Genomic DNA, 24,286 nt, shown 5'->3' on the forward strand with positions numbered 1-24,286 from the left:
ATACTATAATTAAATAGTTTAGAAAATTAATATAAACAACTATTAAAATTAAACATTATAATAATATAATTAATATTTTATCTTTCTTATGTTTCTAGAATGACTATAAATAAATTTAAAATATATTAGAATTAAGTTAGTTAATGGGAAATTTATATTAACATTACATATCAAGGAAGTAATGTAATATGGATGAGTATATTCATCAGTTAATATCTAATGATATGAATATTTATCTCTTTTGTATGTAAAATTACAATAAATATACATGACTAGATACTTAAGGCAAGCACTTAGTCACTAAGTAACAGTTGTTTGTAATAGTGTTTTTGGAACTCCAAATGGTAGGAAAAGCTAGCTTTTAGTCGTTGAAACTCAACAAGATCTTCTTTTTATGAATGATTATTAAAAATGACAAAACAATAAAATTTTAAGAATACATGAACTAGGAATTTTTAACAACCTTAAAATACACTATAGGAGATTGTTTCACCAGATGTATCCTATTTGAAATGTGCCCATTTAAAATTAGATTAAACAGTACGTGTAAACATGAAGTAACTACAACCTCCAAATATTCTATATTTATACAGATTCATCACACACGAAATATTAAATATATCCAGATCCTTCACAGACCATCAGAATACCGTCTACAGATATTAAATATTATACAGATTCTTCACAGAAGCAAAGAAACCATCCACCCTTCTTCCCTGTATGTCCTTGAATCCTTTATGAACTTCCACATCGCTTTCCTCTTCTCATTGTCAGACATTAAAAGCATGCTTTTAAGATCGAATTGTACTCAATGTTTGAATTAAATCCCGGGTTCTGCATTGACATTTTATTGTCTGGCCATTCTTCTTAAGCAAGCAATCTACTGAGAGCGCGTAGCAGAATATGCAAAACATAATTTTATAGTCTTTTTAAAAATATAATTATTTAATATCGAATGATGTTAAGACTGCCCAGTTCCAACCCAAATGGAATTTGAAATAATAAATAATAGAATTTGGTTGATCCAAATAGCTTAGTTCCAAGCAGAAAATCGCTTGAAAAATACAGAAAACGATAAATAACGCATTTTCATGGTTGGTTCATTCGAATTTTCGAAGCATTTGAAAACAAGAATGTGAACAGTACATTTTGCCTCTCATCCCCGTAAACCTCGCCTTGCTTTACGCTCATTGGTCATGCGTTCACAACGGAGGAATATAACCGTTTTTACCGTTTCAACATTCATCATTCGACTTACATCTGAACAATGATGATTCGTCACCGTAACCAATGAAGTCACCCAGGATTTAACTACTTATAAAAAAGAAAGTTTGTTTGACCCGATTCCGTCGAATTCTCCACTCTGTTGTATGTCAAATTACAAAAAAAGATGTTATCTTAATCCCCATTTAAAACAATCCTGGTCATAACATTTCATGACCCTGAAGATCGTAAGGCTCTGAAACTGCCCATAAATTCTTCCGACTTATGTAGATGTTATGTGGGATTTTTTGGCATGAGGGATTAGTTGGGGCAGAAATAGAAATTCCTCCTGGGTAAAGATGGTTTCACAAGATTCTGTGTGTGATCATACACAGAATGCTATGAAACAATTTAAATGGGCTACAAAGAGATCTTGGGCTTTTCTCTTCCTTGTAGTCACTTTGCTTGTTGTTATTCTTGTTCAGATCAAGGCTGGCAATATTCTAACCTTGTGGGCGAAGCCTGACGAGATACAGATGCGGGATGACATGATTTTTAGACCACAAGAAATTCAGAGCTGTTCACAGTTTGTGAGAACGAATACAAGAAGGAAGAAAGTTGTGTCCATTAAAGACTTTGGAGGTGTGGGCGATGGGAAAACTTTGAACACGAAGGCCTTTCAGAAGGCTGTCGATTATTTGGAGAATTTTTCTGCAGGAAACGGTGGCGACATAGGAACACAGCTTACGGTTCCATCAGGGAGATGGGTGACTGGCAGTTTTAATCTCACAAGCAGGTTCACTCTGTACCTGGAAAAGGATGCGATCATCTTAGGATCTCAGGTGAGAGTTCATTATTTATGATTTAGTAATCTGCCTAGTTTTCGTTAGGGTATTGTGTCATCTTTTTAACTCTGAGTCCCACAAGCTCAAAATGTTAGAAGAAAAAAAAAATTAACCCGAGGGCTTCTGGATTTATCATTATTCCATAATCAAAAATCATCATAATGATTTTATTTTCTAATTTATATTCTTATCATGCATCATAGAATATGGAATATGATTGAAAATGCTGATTCACAAAGATAGTTAAATTCACAGACCTCCACTGTGGAAACTTAGCCTTTTCACAATAAATGAATTTCCAGTCAATTATATATGAGTAAACTCTTCTTTAATTTTATGGAATATGAAGCTTAGTCATTAGAAGAAATTAGACTAATGGGAACTTCAACCCAATCCCAAATTGGAGACAACACCAACCGCTTTGTCAGTTGTTTTTTTCTCCAACAATCAAGGTTCAAACCTCACATGCTTATACTCTACCGCATCAACAATTGAGAGGCCTTTAGAGGTCTTGTATCTTGATTTACCTGTAGGATGTGGAGTGGGGTGTTTGATTCCAGCTAGGGTATACATCCTTAGCTTAAATTAAGCCTGCACAGGCAGTTGCCTTGAAGTTGTGAGTAGTTCCCCATGATCTTGGGTTTAAATCTCTCTTGGAATTAAGAGATGAGACATCTTGCAGGTGGCTGATCTCACCCATGGAGGACTAGTCTCGCCCTAGCTCACATCTGATACTGGTCATTGCTGGGCTAGGTCGCAGGGACACCCCATGTAAAACATAAAAATATTCATCTTTCCCATGCATAGTTATCAAATCAAGTAATCTCTTCCAATCAGTTAAAACTTCATAAACCCTGTTGCTTGCCTTTTTTGTTTTGGCATGGAAACAACAATTAATCATCACTAATTTCCTCAATGGAACTGAAGGTCATTTTTGCCCTTGTGCTGTAGGACCCGGGTGAGTGGCCTTTAATAAATGCACTCCCTTCATATGGTCATGGTCGGGAACGGCCTGGAGGAAGACATATTAGCCTAATCCATGGAGAGAATCTGGAGAATGTTGTGATTACAGGTTAGATATTATGGCTTTTCAAGACTTCATCTTAAATCTTAGGTTATCTTAAATCTTAGTTTATGACTTTTTAGGTCTCAATTGTACTTTCTGGTTTTCTTATACAGGTGAGAATGGAACTATTGATGGACAAGGACAGATGTGGTGGGATATGTGGCGCAACAAGTCCCTACAGCATACAAGGGGTCACCTTGTTGAATTTCTTAACTCAACAAATATAATAATTTCAAATGTCACATTCCTTAACTCGCCATTTTGGAATATACATCCCATTTATTGCAGGTTAGTATCTTTATGTGTGGTCAGAAAGTTTGTTGTTTCTGTGAGCTTTGTTGGGTATTCATACATTGAGATGGATGCCCTCCTTATATAAGCCTTCTGGGTATATGTTTCACAGGAATGTGGTTATAAAACAAGTTACAATACTTGCTCCTCTTGATGCCCCTAATACAGATGGTATTGATCCAGGTAATGCTGTTTCCTTGTAATGTCTTTTAGTTTCTGCCAATATACTTCAATGAACTCACTCCTAAGTTGGTTTAATCTTCTTAAATGATAGTTGAACATTGGTTGAAATTTTTTCTTAAATTAGTGGTTGTCACTGGTGTACTGATTTTTCAAAATGGTTTCCTCTGTTTTACATAGAAATAAATTTCTCAGACTGTAATTTGGTGATAATCTCCTTTTGGCAAGCCCAATTTCGCAATTAGCCCAATTTCATAACTAGAATGCTTATTTTATATGAAATCAGTTTAGATGTTGATGCAAGAGGGGAGTCCTACCCGTCCTACCCCTCAACAACGTCGGAAAGATACTTCAAATATTATTGCAAATCTAATTAAAATCAGCAAACAAAGATTATATGAACATCAATTGATACAACAAACTAGAGGGATTGTTATTGAAAATAGGAAACAAGTTCACAAAACAATGAGCCGCATCCATTGACTTCTCATCTCCACATTATAATCTGATATAGACCTGCAAACAATGGCAGATTAGAGCAGCAATGTCCTAAAAATTTCATTTTTTCTCTTCTCCCTCTAATATTACATCTGAAAAACTCAATGGTATCTGAAAATTTCAATGCTGAAATTAAAATTTTACTAGTATATATCAACTCTTGCATTTCATTTCATTTGGAGACCTAGAAATGGTATACCCAAATTAAATTCTCACTCAATTTATTTGAATTTAACTTTAGAATGTATATTAGGAATCCTTACAACACTTCTTACAGCATGTAAAAAATAGGTGTCCATTATAGACCACTCCCTCTTCACTCCCAAACTTAAAAACCAATAAATGCTCTTATAAATGTCTACTATTTTTAGGAGATTGTTTGTCATACAATGCAACCTCAAGAATTTCAATTTAAAGTCATGCTAAAATATTTTAAGAAAATATCTGACTTATTAACTATCAAAAATTTAACAAATGTCAAAATTATAACAAACATGAAATATTAAAATGTAAATCTTTTTGATTGATATTGATTGCAAATTTGCTTAGGAATTTCCTGCATCAGATGTTGGAGTGCTTTTGATCTAGCCTTTTAACTGATCACGTCGAATCCCTGATTTTTCGCAGCCAGCCTTATTGGAAAACATTGTAAATTTACGGAATTAGTGTGTATAATAGTGACTCATTCTAGAGCCTGTCAATATAGAGTAAAATAACACATAAAAAGTAAACACCATATTAGAGTTTTACTGTCTTTCGTTTATACGCACAAATATCAAATATGCATAATACATGCAAACAGCTGTCCTTTTCATATGCACAATGGTCACATAATGAAACATAACATTATAGCCATTAGGAAACTAGATGAATCTGTAATATGCTCTCGTGCTCTGTAGAATTATCAACAATAAAATTAAATACGAGCAAGAACTTGTCTCATTCAACATGTCAGTTGAGTTAAAAATGGAAAGAATATACCAAGATGAAGATGCAACAAATAAAAGAATATAAACATCATATCCTAAGGAATAATAAAGGCTCCAAGTATACTGCCAAATGGCATAATCCACATGATTGTAAATAGAAACCATGCTAAATGCTAATACATCTATTATCTTACCTGCAAAGGTTCTTTCTTGGTGGTGGTTGTCTTGTGTTTCTTATCAATGTTGATGTAAAAAGTTCGAAGGGTCTTTCAAAACTAATTTCCAATTCATAGCGCTCTGTCAAAGGTGTTTACCTTAATCAAAGATCCGAACCTATCTTTTCAGCTTAAAGAACTTTATGCCTTATCAAGAACTCATTTGTGAACAGGGAGGCAAGGGAACCTGAAAAAGGAATGCCAAGAACTTAGAAATACTCAAAATCCTGGAAAGGAAATAATATTTGATTTGGAATATATCACAGGGTAAGGGTGAGGGGAAATTGGGGATTGAGGAAGGAGGGTGAAGTCCCCTGGAACATACCGCACTTCAACGACTCACTGTTGTTCAATGATAGTGAATGTTCAATTTAAAACAGCATAACTTGGGACATTGAGAGCTAGTAACTAACAAACCAGTGATGGGACAGTAGATTAACTAAGATTTTCAATTGGTATGGTCCTATAATTTTCAACGATCTCTTCTTATGAAACACTCAGATGCTACTTCCTAAGGGAGACCAATGCCTTTCTAATGCCTCAATTGTATAGTAACATGGAGATGGAGATGCATCCCCTGCTTTTGAACCCACGTGGAGACGGGGACGCACGGAGGACTTGGTGAGTCCATCCCCTCTTTACAAGGGCACCACCAAATTCTGCCACCTCTATCAAGGATGGGGATGTCCCGGTGTTGACTATTTGCTGATTCGGCTATTTATGTTCAATGTTCGATGTTTCAATTCAAAGCAATGTTCAAGTATTTACTCTTTTACATCTTTATGTCTTATATTGCAGTACATCTTTTCATAATTAGCATTTTAAGCATAGTTCCAAAAATCGCCATGAAATCGCCGAAATCGCCGAAATCGCGATAAGATTCATGGCTCCCGATTTTTTTGGAATCGGAAATCGCTGGTGGCGATTTTTTCGCATGAATCGCCTGAATCGCCAAAATCGGCGATTCATGGAAAAAATCGCCAGAATCGCCATCGGGTATCGCCAGAAATCGGCCGCGGCAGCAAGGATAGAAAGTTCAATTTTTAAAAAAAAACACATATTTTATTTGCTTTCTAATTTGACTTTCCTCTTTGTTATAATCCTAAAGAGCCTTCTATTTGCTTAGTATGAGTAGAAGAGAGGAAGAGTGAGAGAGAAGAAGAGAAAAGAGAATCCATAGGTTTCCAACCGACAAGAAGGAAGAGCACCAAAGAGATCAGAAGTCCATTTGGGGAGGCCATAAATTGCATTGGGAGCATTAAGGAGTCAATATCAACACTCCTCAACTCATTTGCAAGAGGTAAGTGTTGGTTTTTTTTTTGCATGTTAGTGTAGTATGCATTTTTTGTTAAATTTTTTTAGTGTTCATTTGCAAATCTTGAATGTTTTTTATTTTTAGTTTTACTAAATTGCAAACTAGGGTTTGTTGTTTTGTAGTTTTTGTTTATTAGTTGCAAACTTTGATTTTTTACATGAATTTTTTTATTGCAGCAGCCCTTTGCTTTCATTTTCCAATTTCCACAATGGGTAAAAAAGATGAATGCTGGAAATATAATGAAGAGTTTCATGGGAGAACCAAATATCAAACAAAATGTATATTTTGCAAAGAAAAAATAAATTCGGGAGGTATCTATAGATTGAAATACCACATTGCTGGCATACCTGGCCATGATGTCACAGTTTGCACTCAACAAACCGCTGAGGCAAAACGCTCTTGTTTAGTGGCATTAGAAAAAATTGAACAAGACAAGTTGACTAAGAAAATGCAACTTGAAGGGTTAAGAGGTATTGGCTCCCGTGCTCCCACATCCGCAACCGCATCTACATCTGCAAGTGCATCTGCATCAGCTTCCGCATCCGTAGGTTGTGTTGGGGAGGGTTCTTCTAGGCCTCCTTTTCATCCTAGTGCTAGTGCTCATGTGAGTGTTAGTGGTAGTCGGTCTCATACTGAGACAGAGTCCAACACCAACCTATTGCGGCCTAGAGTGCGGAAAAGCAGAATGGATAGTTACTTTGTGCCCCGCACTACTCCTGGCTCCCAACCCACGCTTGAGGGCATGGGTTTGAACAAGGAGATTCATGATGCTGCCAGAAAAGAGATTTGCAAATTCTGGTACTTTTGCAACATTCCATTTATTGCAGCCAGGTAATTGATTCTTTTTTCTTTGTTATCTTCAAAGTTAAAGTTAAAAGTAAAAGTAAAACTTTAATTATATCTACTTGTTTTATGATTTAGTTTTTGACATCTAAATTTCTAATCAATATCATTATCTATTTGTGACAGGACTCCTTATTGGCAGAACATGATAGATGTAGTTGCCATTTGTGGTCCGGGGTTTAAAGCCCCAACTGAGGCTGAGTTGAGTGGATACCTCCTGGAGGAAATGGTTGAGGATATGAGGCATGAGCTTGAGGACAACCGAAAGGAGTGGATCGAAAAGGGTTGCACCATCATGACTGATGGTTGGACAGATAGGAGGGGAAGAACACTCCTCAATTTTCTTGTATCCTGTGGAGGTGATTGATCATTCTACTTTCCTACATACATAATTTTGAATCGTGATTGACTATTTCAAATTTTGATTTGTTGATTGCTAATAGACTAATAGTAATTATAATTCGTTGTTTTGTTACTTGTAGGATATACCATGTTCCTCAAATCCATTGATGCTTCTGCTCATGTAAAAAACGCCACATACTTATGTGAGGTTATTGAGGAAGTTATAGCAGAGGTGGGGGAACAACATGTGGTGCAAGTGGTGACGGATAATGCAGCAAGTTATGTTGCTGCAGGTAAACTTTTAACTTTTTAAGTTTTGAAAATAAATTTATTTGAATTTTGAACTTTTTCTAATTCTAACTTAGAATTTCTAAGTTTCCTAAGTTCTAAGTTCTAACATGTTTGAAATTTGAATTTCTAATTATCTTAAAATTGTTGTAGGCAAACTTTTGATGGAGAGGCACCCCACCATATTTTGGTCCCCTTGTGCAACACACTGCCTTGACCTCATGTTGGAGGAAATTGACAAACTTGAGTGGGTCAAGTCATGTGTGGAAAGGGCAAAAAACATATGTAAGTTTATTTATAATCATTCATTTGTCCTTAGCACAATGAGGAAGTACACAGGAGACAAAGAGTTAGCTCGTCCAGGGATCACGAGGTTTGCCTCGAATTTCATCACCTTGCAGTCCTTGTTGACATCAAGGGATGATTTGAGGAGCATGTTTGTTGGGCGGGAGTGGATTTCATCTTCCTATGCTACGACCACTGCAGGGATAGATGTGGTGGATTGCATATTTGATGATGATGGTTTTTGGAAACCTGCTAGAGAAATACTTAAGGTAATTTTATTGCAATTTAACATTTAATATTTTACAGTTTACTATGCTAATTGTTTAATGATTTAGTTTTACCTTATATTATTGAATTATTCTATGTTTAAGTTTTGACTCAAATTTTTGTTTTACTTTATATGTAGGCCACTGAGCCTCTTGTATCTCTCCTACGAACTGCTGATGGGGAGAAGCCCTCTATGGGCTACATATATGAGGGCATGGATAGGGCCAAGGAGGCCATTAAAGCTCAGTATGCAGGAGTGCAGGAGAAGTATGCCCCTATTTGGGACATCATTGATAGAAGATGGCAGAATCAGCTCCACAGACCCATCCATGCAGCAGCTTACTTTTTGAATTCGGCATTTCGTTTCCGTCCTGACTTCAAGGCGGATGAGGAGGTTCTCACCGGATTATATACAGTGATCCAGAGGTTGAGTACTGATGAGGATAGCAGTGCTGCAATTATTGAGCTTGATAAGTTCAATAATAAAGAAGGGCCACTTTTCTCTAGCAGGGTAGCCATAGATGCTCGGGAAACAATACAGCCAGGTAAAAACTAAATAATATATTCAATGTTCATGAATCTAGATTCTAAACTTAAAGTTGATTATGTAATTTTAGAGTTAACTTGTAATTTGTAATTTGTAAATGAGACTAATTATTTTTATTTTCCCTTATTTCAGATAGATGGTGGCAAATGTTTGGGGCCACAACCCCAAAACTTCAAAAAATTGTCATTCGTATTCTGAGTCAGCCAAGCAGCGCTTCTGGATGTGAGCGCAGTTGGTCCATGTTCGAGCACATCCACTCGAAGAGGAGAAACAGGTTGACAGTGCAGAGGTTGAATGATCTTGTCTTCGTTCATTACAACCTCCGTCTTAGGATCAGACAGATTTTGGGCACTGACTCCTCTCCGATCATTCTGGAGGAGATTGATCCAGAATCAGAGTGGCTCACAGAGGTTGTAGATCCAGTCTTCACTGAGGAAGACCGTGCGTGGATTGACCAGGTGGATATAGAGGCTGAGGCAGCTAGAGCACGTTCTTCAGGCATTGGTAGACGCACACGTGCATGCACAGACACAGGCCCTAGCGACATTCGTGAGCCCATCTTATATGCGGGAGATATGGCTCGACAGTCCTCTAGGACCTACATTAGACTCCTTGCTACTAGGCAGACTGGATACTCAGAGGCTGAGGCTGAGGCTGTAGCCGAGCTTGAGGATGATGTTGAGGATGATGATGACTATGAGCTTGAGGCTTGAGCTGGAGCCTTGCTTTTATATTTTGTTTACAGATATTGATACTGAATCATTGATAGACATATGTTTCAAAGTTTCAAACTTTCATGGATCTTCATCTTAGATTCTTACATAAATTTATGATTTGATGTCTTATGGATCATCTTACATACATTCTATGATTTAAATCATTATGATCATTTGATTTCTATTTACTTCAGCTAGCCTACAATTTACATTTTAGAATCTTAGATAACATAGTTACGTATGTGATGGATTTTATGTTTCATGTTTATGTATGTTAAGTTTTAACTTCTATTTGATGATGTTATAGTGTGCTTAAGTTATATTCAATAAAGGGTGCATAAAATAAGTTTTAAATTGTTAAAATCTTTAAATTTAACGGGTTTTTTCAAATTTGCCGATTCATCGCCGATTCATTGCCGATTCATTGCCGATTCACGATTCGATTCGACCTTGCCGATTCCGATCCGATTCCGATTCACGTTTCTTTGATTTTAAGTACCAAATGTATAGTGTATACAAACCTCCCTGTCCCCCGCCACTGTTCCCAAGTTAAGACCCCTCTGTCCTCCCTTCTAAGAAACTTGTCCCCCTGTTCTGCCGTCCCCCTGTCCTGCAGGACGGTGTAACTATGCTCAATTGTCATGCTTTCTACAAGATGTCTTTAAATATAGGCAGTACATATTGAGAGTTACAGGCAAAAGATTCAAGTAGTTAAGAGCTGTTTTCTTTATAGCGCTGTAATTAAATAATATTGCAGGTCAATATTTTTATGTCCTTTCTATGGTGTCCCAGTTTCTAACATAATGGGAAGCTTGTAATTGGCAGACTCCAGCTCAAATGTATGTATAGAAGATTGCTATATTCGCAGTGGTGACGATCTTGTAGCTGTAAAGAGCGGTTGGGATGAGTATGGGATAAATGTGGGTCAACCCAGCTCAAACATAGTTATTCAGAGGGTGATAGGAACAACACCAACGTGTTCAGGCATCAGAATTGGTAGTGAAATGTCAGGGGGGATATCTGATGTGGTAGTGAAGGACTTTATTCTTTACAATGCATCTGCAGGAATCAGGGTAAAGACTGATACTGGAAGAGGTGGCTATATTACCAATATCACCATCTCCAACTTCCAAATGGAAAATGTCAAAGTGCCCATCAAATTTACATCTGATTCCAATGATCATCCTGATGATAAGTGGGACATCAATGCTCTTCCACTCATCAAGGGAATCAAGATAAAAGATGTTGTGGGTAAAAACATACATAAAGCACCGAGCTTCAAAGGCCTGAAGAAGGCTCCTTTTGTAGATATTGTCCTCTCAAACATTCATTTGGAAGGAATACCACAAGGAAGAAATTGGCATTGTGAATATGTTGAGGGGTTTTCTGCAAATGTTTCACCGCCACCATGCTCCAACTTTCTGCCTCAAACTAAAACCAATAGCTCTTTTGGGTATTCTTAAATATGTCGACAGGAAGTTACGTGAATTTTTTTGTACATTTAATAAATCTATGAAAGAGAAATTCTTTTTGGGTTCTTTCCAACGAAGCAAATGTCAAAAGATTAACAAGCTTGGTTAGTTATTCATTGTACATCTAATAGACTTTATATCTAGTCCATCCTAAGCTATTGACTTTATTTTAGGTTTGTCTTCGTATGTAGTGCTATTGTTTATAGCTATTGTTTTTGCTTCTAAATAGTAAAGATAAATGATGTGGAATTATGTGTATTAGGGTCAAAAAGTAGTTATTTTAACATCTAAAACATATTTTCAACTGATAAAACACTTGTACGCAAATGTTCCCATAATCTTTTGGAGGAAATGAGAGGATATTGACCCACTATGAAATTTTAGTGTATTTTTAATTAGTGAAATCTCACTCGTGTTTTCCCTCTAATATTGATAGTCCATATCCCATCCTCTGCTTTATCATTGAATCTATTGTCAAAGTCAAATTCAGAATTCCATATTATCTCTAAATTAAAGGGCACACATGATTTTGTTTTTTCAATTGAATGTTAAAGACTACCAATCCTCTAACAATATTATGTTACCAAATCTGTATAATAATTAGATATAAAGAAATCACAAATATTTCTCCAAATCTATAAGAAGAGTGATATAGTTTCCTCATAGAAGAAAAGAAGAAAGGAAAAGGACAAGCTCAATCTAAAAAAAAGTAAATTAAATAATTTTAACAACTCCAAAGTAGATGAAATTTCTAAAAGCAATTGCAAAAAGTTAATCTTTTATTTTTATGCATCCCATTAAATAGGCTTTTTCTCTTTTGAAAGAATGTTCCTTTCAATTGAGGAGACTTGTAGTAATAATATTTTCTTTCAACCATTTTTTAACATTCTTGTTTAAAAAGTTATCTTTTATTTTTAAATAATTTAATAAAGTAGGTTCTTAACTTTTTATGAGAAGGTTCCCTTTATAAATCCTTGTACTTTCAAAATGGAGAAATTTTAGCATAATTTTTTTTTCTTTATAAATTATTTTGCACTCTTGTTTGAAAAATTATCTTTTATTTTTATTCATCCAATAGAATATGTTCTCCACTTTTTAAGAGGAGGTTCTCATCAAGTCTCCAATCTCCAATAAATTCTTGTATTTGAAAAAACTAAAGTCTTTATGAATTTTTATTCTTATTTATTATTTTATTTTGTAATATTTATTTTTCATTTATTACATTAAATATATAGAAAATTAGTAAAGCCCTAAGCTTATAAGTTTAAGTTATTATGAAATTAAAATAGTCACAAACTTTTTCAAATTAATAGGATGATAACATTAAAATGTTCAAACAACCAAAATTATAATATCTTATCATTAAACTATGAGCCCTAAATGTTTAATCATAATTAGAGCACAATCATGGTCAACCAAATAAATTTCTACTATAACTTTTCTAGAATAAAATAATAACTCCCATGTTTGGCCATCTTAACTAATTGAAAATTTTACAAAATTAATTTTAGGGAAATCAAAATTTGGGAAATGTGGGCAATCAATAATCATTGTTATTATTATTATTATTATTAGTAATATATATGATTATAATTAAATACAAATTAGTATTGTTATTATTATATAATCTAGTAATATATTATTATTATATTAAAATATATATTCATATATTATTACTATTATATAATATAGTAATGTATTATTGTTATTATTATTATTAAACATAATGTAGTCGAATGTGTTGAAAGGGGTCATAGACAAATCAAATAGATCCCTAGGGGTTATAAGACCCCTAGGGACATAAGTTGTCATGAAATGCGTCGAAAAGGGTCATAGGTTATCCTATGACCCATTTCAACCCATTCAATCAAATTAAATAAGTCCCTAGGGGTCCTAGGTCATGAAATACGTCAAAAGGGGTCATATGTTATCCTATGACCCTTTTTGACCCATTCGAACAAACCAAATAGGTCCCTAGGGGTCCTAGGACCCCAAGGTACATATGTTGTCATGAAATGCATTGAAAGGGGTCATAGGTTATCTTTTGACCCCTTTCAACCCATTCGATTAAACCAAATAGGTCCCTAGGAACATATGTTATCATGAAATACGTCGAGAAGGGTCATAGGTTATCCTATGACCTCGTTTGACTCGTTCGATTAAATCAAATAGGTTCTTAGGGGTACTAGGACCCCTAGAGACATATATTGTCATGAAATGCGTCGAAAGGGGTCATAGGTTAGCCTATAACCCTTTTTGACCCATTCGAACAATCCAAATAGGTCCCTAGGGGACCTAGGACCCCAAGGGACATATGTTGTTGAGAAATGCATCAAAAGGGGTCATAAGTTATCCTATGACCCCTTTCAACCCATTCGATCAAACCAAATCCCTATGTGTCCTAGGGCCCCAAGGTACATATGTTGTCACGAAATGCATTGAAAGGGGTCATAGCTTATCATACATAACCTATGACCCCTTTCAAACCATTTGATCAAAAAAAAAAGTCCCTAGGGGTCCTAAGACCACTCTGAACATATGTTGTCATGAAATGCATCAAGAAGGGTCATAGGTTATAATTTGACCGATTTTGACCCATTCGATCAAATCAAATAGGTCCCTAGGAGTCTTAGGACCCGTAGGGACATATGTTGTCATGAAATGCATCGAAAGGGGTCATAAGTTTTGACCCATTCTAACAAACCTAATAGGTCCCTAGGGGTCCTAGGACCCCAAGGGACATATTTTGTCATGAAATGAGTCAAAAGGGTTCATAGGTTATCCTATGACCCCTTTCAACCTATTCAATCAAACCAAATAGGTTCCCAGGGGTCCTAGGACCCCAGGGACATATGTTGTCATGAAATCCAGCGAAAGGGTCAATATGTTATCTCATGACCCATTTCGACCCATTAGATCAAATCAAGTAGGTCCCTAGGAGTCCTAGGACCCCCAAGGACATATGTTGTCATGAAATGCATCATTAGAGGTGATAGGTTATCATATGACTCCTTTTGACCCATTTGATTAAACCAAATAGGTCCCTAAGGGTCCTAGGTCCCCTTAGGACATATGTTGTCATGAAATGTGTCAAAATTTACACTCATTTTATCAAACCAAATAGGTCCCTAAGGGTTCTAGAACCCTTAGGGACCTATGTCATTATGAAATGCATTGAAAGGGGCCATATGTTTCAACCCATTTCATCAAATCAAATAGGACCCTTAGGTACATGTTATCATGAAATGCATCATAAGGGGTCATAGGTTATACTATGATCCCTTTCGACCCATTCAATCAAACCAAAGGACACCTAGGGACATATATTATCATGAAATGTGTTGAAAGGGATCATAGGTTATCCTATGACCTCTTTCAACCTATTCAATCAAATCAAATAGGTCCCTAGGGGTCCTAGGATCCCTAAGGACATATGTTGTTATGAAATGCATTAAATAGGATTATAGGTTATCCTACAACCCCTTTCGACTCATCTGAGTAAATCAAATAGGTCTATGGTGGTCTAGAACCGCTATAGACATATGTTGTCATGAAATGCATCAAAATGGGTCATATTTTACCCTATGACCCCTTTTGAACCATCATATATTGTCATGAAATATTTCAAAGGGGGTCATAGGTTATCTTATGACCACTTTTGACCCTTTTGAACAAATCAAATAGGTTCTTAAGGATTCTAAGACCCCTAGGGACATTTATTATCATGAAATATGTTGAAAGGGGTCATAGGATAACCCCTTTTGACCCATTTGAACAATCTAAATAGGTCCCTAGGGGTACTAGGACCCCAACAGACATATGTTGTTATGAAATGCATTGAAAGGGGTCATAGGTTATAATATGACCCCTTTTAACCCATTCGATCAAACCAAATAGGTCCCTAAGGGTCCTAGGACCCATAGGGACATGTGTTGTCATGAAATGCATTAAAAGGTGTCATAGGTTATCCTACGACCCCCTTTGACCCATTCGATCAAACCAAATAGGTACCTAGGGGTCCTAGGACCCCTAGGGACATATGTTGTCATCAAATACATCTAAAGGGGTCATAGCTTATCCTAATACACCTTTCAACCCATTCGAGCAAATCAATAGGTTCTTAGGGCTCCTAGGACCCTTAGGGACATATGTTGTCATGAAATGCTTCAAAAGAGGTCATAGGTTATCTTATGATCCCTTTCAATCCATCATAAGTTGTCATGAAATGCGTCAAAACCTATGACTCCTTTCGACCCATTCAAACAAATCAAATAGGTTCCTAGGGGTCCTAGGACCCCTAAGGACATATATTGTCATGAAATGCATTGAAAGGGATCATAGGTTATTCTATAACCATTTTCAACTCATTCAAACAATCCAAATAAGTCCCTAGAAGACCTAGGACCCCAAGGGACATATGTTGTCAAAAAATGCATTGACAAGGGTCATAGGTTATCCTATGACCCCTTTTGGTGCATTTGATCAAACTAAATACATCCCTAGGACCCCAAGGAATATATGTTGTCATGAAATGAGTCGAACCCCTTTCAACTCATTTGATCAAACCAAATAGGTCCCTAGGGGTCCTAAGACCCCTATGAACATATGTTGTCACAAAATACATCAAAAGGGATCATAAGTTATAATCTATCCACTTTCAACCCATTCCATCAAACCAAATAGGTCTTTAGGGGTCATAGGACAACTAGGGACATGTGTTGTCATGAAATGCATTGAAAGGAGTCATAGGTTATCCAATGACCACTTCGACCCATTTTAACAAATCAAATAGGTCCATAGTAGTCCTAGGACCCCAAGGGACATATACTATCATGAAATGAGTTGAAAGGGGTCATAGGTTATACTATGACCCCTTTCATCCCATTCAATCAAACCAAATAGGTTCCTAGGGATCCTAAGACCCCTAAAGCCATATGTTGTCATGAAATGCATCAAAAGGGGTCATATGCTATCCTATGACCCCTTTCAACCCATTAGATCAAATCAAATAGGTCCCTAGGGGTCCCAGGAACCCTAAGGACATATGTTGTCATGAATTGCATTGTTAGTGGTGATAGATTATCCTATGACCCCTTTTGACCCATTCGATTAAACCAAATAGGTCTTGAGGCATCCTTGGACCCCTGGGGACATGTGTTGTCATGAAATGTGTCAAAAGGGGTCATAGGTTACCTTATGATCCCTTTCCACCCATTCTATGAAACCAAATAGGTCCCTAGGGATCCTAGGACCCTTAGGGACATATGTTGTCATAAAATGTGTCAAAGGTTATCCTATGACCCCTTTCGACCCATTGGATCAAATCAAATAGGTCCTAAGGACATATGTTATCATGAAATACATCAAAAGAGGTCATAGGTTATCCTATGACCCCTTTTGACCCATTCAATGAAACCAAATAGGCCCCTAGGGTTAATAGGACCCCTAGGGACATATTGTCATGAAATGCATCAAAAGGGGTCATAGGTTATTGTATGACCCCTTTCAACCCATTCGATCAAATAAAATAGGTTCCTAGGGGTCCCCTAGGGACATATGTTGTCATGAAATGTGTTAAAAGGGGTCCTAGGTTATCCTACGACCCCTCTCAACCCATTCAAGCAAATAAAATATTTCCCTAGTGGTCCTAGGACTACTAGGGACATATGTTGTCATGAAATATGTCAAAATAGTTCATAGGTTATCCTAAGACCCCTTTCGATCTATCATATTTTATCATGAAATGTGTCGAAATGGGTCATAGGTTATCCTATGAACCCTATCGACACATTCAAACAAATCAAATAGGTTCCTAGGGGTTTTAGAACCCCTAGGGACATATATTGTCATGAAATGCATCGAAAGGGGTCATAAATTATCCTATGAATCCTTTCAACCCATTTGAACAATCCAATTAGGTCCCTAGGAGTGCTAGGAATCGAAGGGACATATGTTGTCATTAAATTCATTGAAAGGGGTCATAGGTTATTTTATGACCCCTTTCAAGCCATTTGAACAAACTAAATAGGTCCCTAGGGGACCCTTAGGAACGTATGTTGTAATTAAATGCATCGAGAGAGTCATAGGTTATCTTATGATCCATTTTGACCCATTCAATCAAACAAAATAGGTTGGCACCCTAGGGACATATGTTTTCATCAAATGTGTTGAGAGGGGTCATATGTTATTATATCACCATTGTTGACCCATTTGATCAAGCTAAATAGTTCCATAGGGGTTCTAGAACCATAAGGGACATGTCATGAAATGCATTAAAAGGACTTACGACCCCTTTTGACCCATTCGATCAAACCAAATAGGTCCCTATGGGACTGAAGACCTCTAGGAACATATGTTGTCATGAAATGTGTCGAGAGGGGTCATAGGTTATCTTATGACCCCTTTTGAACCATTCAAACAAATCAAATAGGTCCCTAGGGGTCTTAGGACCCCTAGAGACATATGTTGTCATCAAATGCATCGAAAGGGATAATAGGTTATCTTATGACCCCTTTCAACCAATTTGAACAAACCAAATAGGTTCGTAAGGGTCATAGGACCCGAAGGGACATATGTTGTCATGAAAATGCATTGAAAGTGGTCATAAGTTATCCTATAACCCCTTTCAACCCATTCTATCAAACCAATAGGTCCCTAGTGGTCCTAGGACCCCTAGAGACATATGTTATCATGAAATGCATAGAAAGGGGTCATAGGTTATCCTATGACACCTTTGACCCCATTAGATAAAATCAAATAGGTCCCTAGGGGTCTCAAGACCCCTAGAGACATATGTTGTCATGAAATTTGTCGAAATAGGTGATAAGTTATCCTATGACTCCATTCAACCCATTTGATCAAATTAAATAGTTCCCTAGGGGTCCTAGGCACACATGTTGTCATGAAATACATTGAAAGGGTTCATAGGTTATCTTATGACTCCTTTCAACCCATTTGATCATACCAAATAGGTTCTTATGGGTCTTAGGACCCCTAGAGAGATATGTTGTCATGAAATGCATCAAAAGGGGTCATATGTTATCCTATGACCCCTTTTGACCCATTAGATCAAATATGATAGGTCCCTAGGGGTCCTAAGACCCCTAGGGTCATATGTTGCCATGAAATGCATTGAAAGAGGTCATAGGTTATCCTATGACCCCTTTCGACCCATTTGATCAAACCAAATAGGTCCCTAGGGATTCTAGGACCCACAGGGATATATGTTGTCATGAAATGCATCATAAGGGATCATAGGTTAATCTATGACCCCTTTCCATCCATTTGATCAAACCAAATAGATCCCAAGGGGTCTTACGACCCATAGGAACATCTGTTATCATGAAATATGTTGAAAGGGGTGATAGGTTATGCTATGACCCCTTTCAACCCATTCAATCAAACCAAATAGGTTCCTAGGGATCATAGAACCCCTAGGGACATATGTTGTCATGAAATGCATCGAAATGGGTCATAGGTTATCCTATGTCTACTTTCAATTCATTCAATCAATCCAAATAGGTCACTAGTGGTCCTAGGACCCCAAGGGACATGTTGTCATGAAATGCATTAGTACGGGTCTTAGGTTATCCTATGACCCCTTTCGACACATTCAATCAAACCAAATAGGTCCCTAGGGGTCTTAAGACCCCTAAGAACATATGTTGAAATGAAATGCATTGAGAGAGGTCATAGGTTATCCTATGACCCTATTCAACATGTTTGATAAAATCAAATAAGTCCCTAGGGTTTTTAGGACCCCTAAGCACATATATTTTCATAAAATGAGTCGAAAGGGGTAACCTATGACCCCTTTTGACTCATTCAAAAAATTCAAATAAATTTCTAGTGATTTTAGGACCCCTAGGGACGTATGTTGTCATGAAATGCATCAAAAGGGGTCATAGGTTATTGTATGACCCCTTTTGACCCATTCAATCAAATCGAATAGTTCCCTAGGGGTCCTAGGACCCCTAGGGACATATGTTGTCATGAAATACATCGAAAAGGGTCATAGACTAACCTATGACCCCCAACCCATTCAATCAAACCTAATAAGTCCATATTGGTCCTACGACCTTTACAAACATATGTTATTATGAAATGAATCAAAAGGTTCATAGGTTATCCTACGACCCCTTTCAACCCATTTAAACAAACCAAGTAGGCATATGTTGTCATGAAATGCGTCGAAAGGAGTCATAAGTTATCTTATGACTCCTTTCAACCAATTCAATCAAACCAAATGGGTCCCTATGGATCCTAGGACCCCTAGGGACATATGTTGTCATGAAATGCATCGAAAGTAGTCATAGAATAACCTATGACCCTTTTCGACCCATTCAAATAAACCAAATAGGGGGTCCTAGGAACCCAAGGGACATATGTTGTCATGAAATGTGTTGAAAGGGGTCATTGGTTATCTTATGACCTCTTTTGACCCATTCAATCAAACCAAATAGGTCCTTAGGGGTTCTAGGGACATATATTTTCATTAAATGCTCTGAAAGGAGTCATAAGTTATCTTACAACCCATTTTGACCCATTCAATGAAATCAAATAGGTCCTTAGAGGTCCTAGGACCCCTAGGGACATATGTTGTCATGAAATGTGTCAGTAGGGGTGATAAGTTATCCTATGACCCCTTTCGACCCTTTCGATAACATATGCTGTCATGAAATGCATTGAAAGGGGTCATGAGTTATCCTATGACCCTTTTCCAACAATTCGATCAAACCAAATAGGTCCCTAGGTATTTGAGGACCCCAAGGGACACATGTTGTCATGAAATGTATCAAAATGGGTCATAGGTTATTCTATGACCCCTTTCGACCCATTCGATCAAACCAAATAGTTCCCTAGAGGTCTTAGGACCCCTATGGATATAAGTTGTTTTGAAATGCATCGAAAGGTATCATAGGTTATCCTATGACCCCTTATGACCCATTAGATCAAATAAAATAGGTCCTTAGGGGTCCTATGACCCCTAGGGACATATGTTGTCATTAAATGCGTTGAAAAGGATGATAGGTTATCCTATGACCCTTTTGACCTATTCGATTAAACCAAATAGGTCTTTAGGGAACCTTAAGGAAATATGTTGTCATGAAATGTGTTGAAAGAGGTCATAGGTTATCCTGTGACCCCTTTAAACCCATTCAATCAAACCAAATAGGTCCATAGGAGTCCTTTGACCCTAAGGGACACGTTTTCATGAAATGTATCGAAATGGGTTATAGGTTATTTGATGACATCTTCTGATCCATTCGATCAAACCAAATAGGTCCCTAAGGGTCATAAGACCCATAGGAACATATCTTATCGTGAAATGCATTGAGAGGGGTAATAGGTTATCCTATGACCCCTTTCGACCCATTTGATCAAATCAAATAAGTCCCTAGGGTTTCTAGGACCCATAGGGACATATGTTATCATGAAATGCATCGAAAGGGGTCATAAGTTATCCTATGACCTCTTTCGACCCATTCAAAAATACTAAATAAATCCATCAAATGCGTCAAAAGGGGTAATAAGTTATGCTATGTCCCCTTTCGACCCATTCGAACAAACCAAATAGGTCCCTATGGATCATAGGACCCTAAGGGACATATGTTGATATGAAATGTGTTGAAAGGGGTTATAGGTTATCCTACATCACTTTCGACCCATTTATGTCAAAAGGGGTCATAGGATAACCTATGACCCCTTCCAACCAATTAGATCAAATCAATTAGGTCAGATGTTGTTATGAAATGTGATTAAAGGGGTCATAGGTTATCCTGCAACCCCTTTTAACCCATTCAAACAAACCAAATAGGTCCCCAAGGGTCATAGGACCCCAAGGGACATATGTTGACATGAAATGCATCGAGAGGGGTAATAGGTGTAGACACCTAAAATTGTCCAAATCACGTATCTTGACCAATTAAATAAATATTTATTATTTATTTAATTCCCTTACCTTTAATTAAATAAATTTTACATTTATTTAATTATGTTCACATTTTCTTGATTTAAACAAACTCAGGTTTGTTTAAATTCTAACCCATCCCCTTTAATTAAGTACTTTGTTTATTTTATTAATCCTTGCCTAATCCCTCTTGGAATTAAATATTAAATTTAATCCTATTTGAGCACATGGCTCCTACCTTTAACCCTCACCTAACCTCACTTCCCTAACCTAACCTATCCTTCTAACCTAGGTCAATCTACTTTTCCACTAATTGATCCTAATTTCCCTTCTAATCACATCACTAATCATTTGCAAAATCCTAATCAAAGGATTAGCAAACCCTAGTCACATGTGACATGTGACTCTTACACACTTACAACCTTGTCCCCCTTCACATGTGAACCAAGGTGTCTCACACATGTGTGAGAAAACTTGAGCCTCCAACCCTCTTACACATGTCATTGACCCATCACTTTCAAAGGTGTCTCACACATGTGTGAGGAAACATGATCTTACAAACCTCTTACACCTGTCATTGACATGTCACATCAAAGGTTGCTCACACATGTGTGAGCATCTTGCCCCCTTTGAATGGTCAAAACTCTAATCCACATGGAGTCTACTTGTCCTCCACCTCATTGACACCTCATTGATCCTGAGAGATCCTAGCCATCCATCTTGCATTCAATCTTAGCCATCCATTGCATCCATTTTCCTATAAAAGGAGAGCCCTCTCGTCATTTTCAAAGGAACTTTCTACCTCATTGTTATGCTGCTGGATTTGTGAGCAACCACATCCCATGAGCAATGAAATCATCTACACTTGATGGTTTCATGAGGTTTGCATAGTGCTATTTTGTTGTTCATTTACATGTCTTCTTTCATATTTTGAGGTTTTGCATGATAATGTAGGAATGTGCATTAGTTGCTTAGTGTTATTTCCTTAGTTACATTTTTATGCAACACATTTTTGGCACGTCCAGTGGGACCCACTTCACGGGTTCAAACTAACGATCTAATGTGTTTTTGAGTGTTTTGTGAGTTTTCAAGCTTGTAGGTTAAAGGCTTGCAATTGGAGATCAAGTTTCATAAAGAGCCTCTAATCGAACCATCAAGCCCATCGTTGCATTTGGAGGACCTAAGGAAAGTTTTTTGACATATAACACTCTATGTTTCATTTTTTATGGCTTTATTTCCAAGTTCTAAGGTACATATGCATTGAATATCCTAATCATTATTAGGAAAATTTTAAAAAGAAAAAATAAATTACTCCTTTGTTGGTAAATAAATAGGCTAAAAAATAATAATGGGGGGGTTTCCTTTATTTTTGTGTGATTCTTTTTATGTTTAAAAACATTTTTTGCTTTACTTATAAATTATTAAAAAACAAAAAAAAAAAGGGCGGGGGTTACTTTATTTGTTTTATGTTTCAAAAATCAAAAAATCAAAATAAAAAAAATAGGGGGTTAGCTTAATTAAAAATCAAAAATCAAATTTAAAGCCAAAAAAAACAAAAAAATAAAAAATAAAAATAAAAATATAAAACAAAAACAAAAAAAAAAAATTAAAAAATAATAAAATCTAACACTACTTTCTTTTTTCCTTGGCCACAAGCACCCGCAGGCGCCACTATCAGCGGCGCCCGCGAGTGCTGCCCTTGTGACCGTGGCCCACCCTCGGCTGAACCTCGGCCGCCATTCTCCCCACTCTACAGACCGCTCCCACTCATCCCAACACCATCTCCTTCGTGGTGCCACCTTTCGCAGCCGCCTGTGACCTCGCGCTTGACCCCCGCCGCTTCGCCAAGATGCGCCGCCACCGCTATTTTTCGCATGGCTAACTAGCTCCTTCGCCGCGGCTGAGATCCCAACTCCGCCCAACCCTTCTCCCCCCCACGGTCGCTGTTTCCGCTGCCTCTTCCTGCGGCACCCACAACCGCCACCTCCTCTACTTGCTCTGCCGCGACCACTCTGCCCTCTCTGCCTCGCCGCAGTCCGCCGAAACCCTCGTTGCAGCCGACAACCTCATTGCCGCTCCTCCGCTTATATTTCTCCGCCACCTGTGGCGACTGCTTTGCCCTCGCCGCCTCCTTCCACCTCCCACGACGGCTCTCCCCTCTTTCGTGTGCACTCTGTGTCAACCTCCCCGCGCGCTCCCTGTCGACCCTGCAACCCGTAGTCGAGTGCCTCCGCTCCACGACCAACTCCCTACAAAACCCACCGCCCGGCTCCCCTTCCTCTCTTTGCTCCTTCCCACCTGCTCCAACACCGCCTCCGCTCCACTACCGACCCCTCCGCTCAGCCAACGCCCAACCCTCACCTGCAACCCATTTTAAAACAAAAGAAACCCTTCATTTTTATTTTTTTACCTTTTTTTTTTTTTTTTAAATAAAATTTATTTTTAATATTTAGATTAACAATGTAAATATTACTTTTTTTTAAAATTTTAATTATTGGTAATAAAATAACCTTTATCTTTTTAAAACAACTATTAGGATTTATTTTATTTTATTTATTTTTATTTTCAAAAACATCAAAAAACAAAAAAAAAATGGCTTGATGTGCACCTAACCGTCAAATTTAACATCGCAGGTCGCTGACATCAGCACTGGATCAGCAGTCCACATGCCCTTTTAGACCATAAAGAGCAGCCTTCACTTTTTTGCTCATAACTTGAGCATACGAACTCTGTTTTCAAAAAACAAAATATTGCCGGAAAGCTGATTCTGAGCCTGTTGTCATGGTTCTAGTTTTATGATATTTTGATGCAGTTTAGATCTCTATTTTTTCTGTCAAAGTCCAAAATTTGTGCTAACCTTTTCATTGCAGGGTTGTTTAACGTTTGTCCTACATTTTCGCTGCCCTAACTTGTGTTTTTACAGGGATATTTTCTCATTAACCATATTGCTTGCAGATTTTTGTGTCAATATTTTTGGAAATGAACTTGTATGCCTAAACACTCATCTTTGAATGCATGGTTAAACGCTAAAACAATCGAATGCAATCTTGAATGCCTTAAGGAAATGGACATGT

The 24,286-nt window shown here is 37.3% G+C and overlaps 2 protein-coding genes across 2 annotated transcripts; both read left to right on the forward strand.

Moving 5' to 3' along the window:
* The first annotated feature begins 1,274 nt into the window (after positions 1-1,274).
* LOC149531828 (Pectin lyase-like superfamily protein) lies at positions 1,275-11,368 on the forward strand. Its single transcript, XM_089809776.1, has 5 exons — positions 1,275-2,045; positions 3,000-3,120; positions 3,228-3,402; positions 3,518-3,588; positions 10,656-11,368. Exons 1-5 carry the CDS (start codon positions 1,563-1,565, stop codon positions 11,291-11,293), a joined length of 1,488 nt encoding a protein of 495 aa, XP_089665902.1. The 5' UTR covers positions 1,275-1,562; the 3' UTR covers positions 11,294-11,368.
* LOC149531829 (uncharacterized) lies at positions 6,335-10,023 on the forward strand. Its single transcript, XM_089809775.1, has 7 exons — positions 6,335-6,527; positions 6,719-7,373; positions 7,512-7,744; positions 7,868-8,020; positions 8,169-8,569; positions 8,707-9,112; positions 9,247-10,023. Exons 2-7 carry the CDS (start codon positions 6,751-6,753, stop codon positions 9,825-9,827), a joined length of 2,397 nt encoding a protein of 798 aa, XP_089665901.1. The 5' UTR covers positions 6,335-6,527; positions 6,719-6,750; the 3' UTR covers positions 9,828-10,023.
* Positions 11,369-24,286: the final 12,918 nt, after the last annotated feature.

This window comes from Cupressus sempervirens, chromosome 11 (assembly GCF_028749045.1).
Source record: "Cupressus sempervirens isolate cs-2001-9-10 chromosome 11, ASM2874904v1, whole genome shotgun sequence".
NCBI lineage: Eukaryota > Viridiplantae > Streptophyta > Pinopsida > Cupressales > Cupressaceae > Cupressus > Cupressus sempervirens.

What these genes read in the sequence shown, in the direction of transcription:
- LOC149531829 (XM_089809775.1), top strand. Translation starts at nt 6,751, where the DNA reads ATGGGTAAAAAAGATGAATGCTGGAAATATAATGAAGAGTTTCATGGG. An exon ending in AGCAAGTTATGTTGCTGCAG is followed by an intron (nt 8,021 to 8,168) that starts GTAAACTTTTAA and finishes AAATTGTTGTAG; the next exon opens with GCAAACTTTTGATGGAGAGG. An exon ending in TCGGGAAACAATACAGCCAG is followed by an intron (nt 9,113 to 9,246) that starts GTAAAAACTAAA and finishes CCCTTATTTCAG; the next exon opens with ATAGATGGTGGCAAATGTTT.
- LOC149531828 (XM_089809776.1), top strand. Translation starts at nt 1,563, where the DNA reads ATGGTTTCACAAGATTCTGTGTGTGATCATACACAGAATGCTATGAAA. An exon ending in CGATCATCTTAGGATCTCAG is followed by an intron (nt 2,046 to 2,999) that starts GTGAGAGTTCAT and finishes CTTGTGCTGTAG; the next exon opens with GACCCGGGTGAGTGGCCTTT. An exon ending in ATACATCCCATTTATTGCAG is followed by an intron (nt 3,403 to 3,517) that starts GTTAGTATCTTT and finishes TATGTTTCACAG; the next exon opens with GAATGTGGTTATAAAACAAG.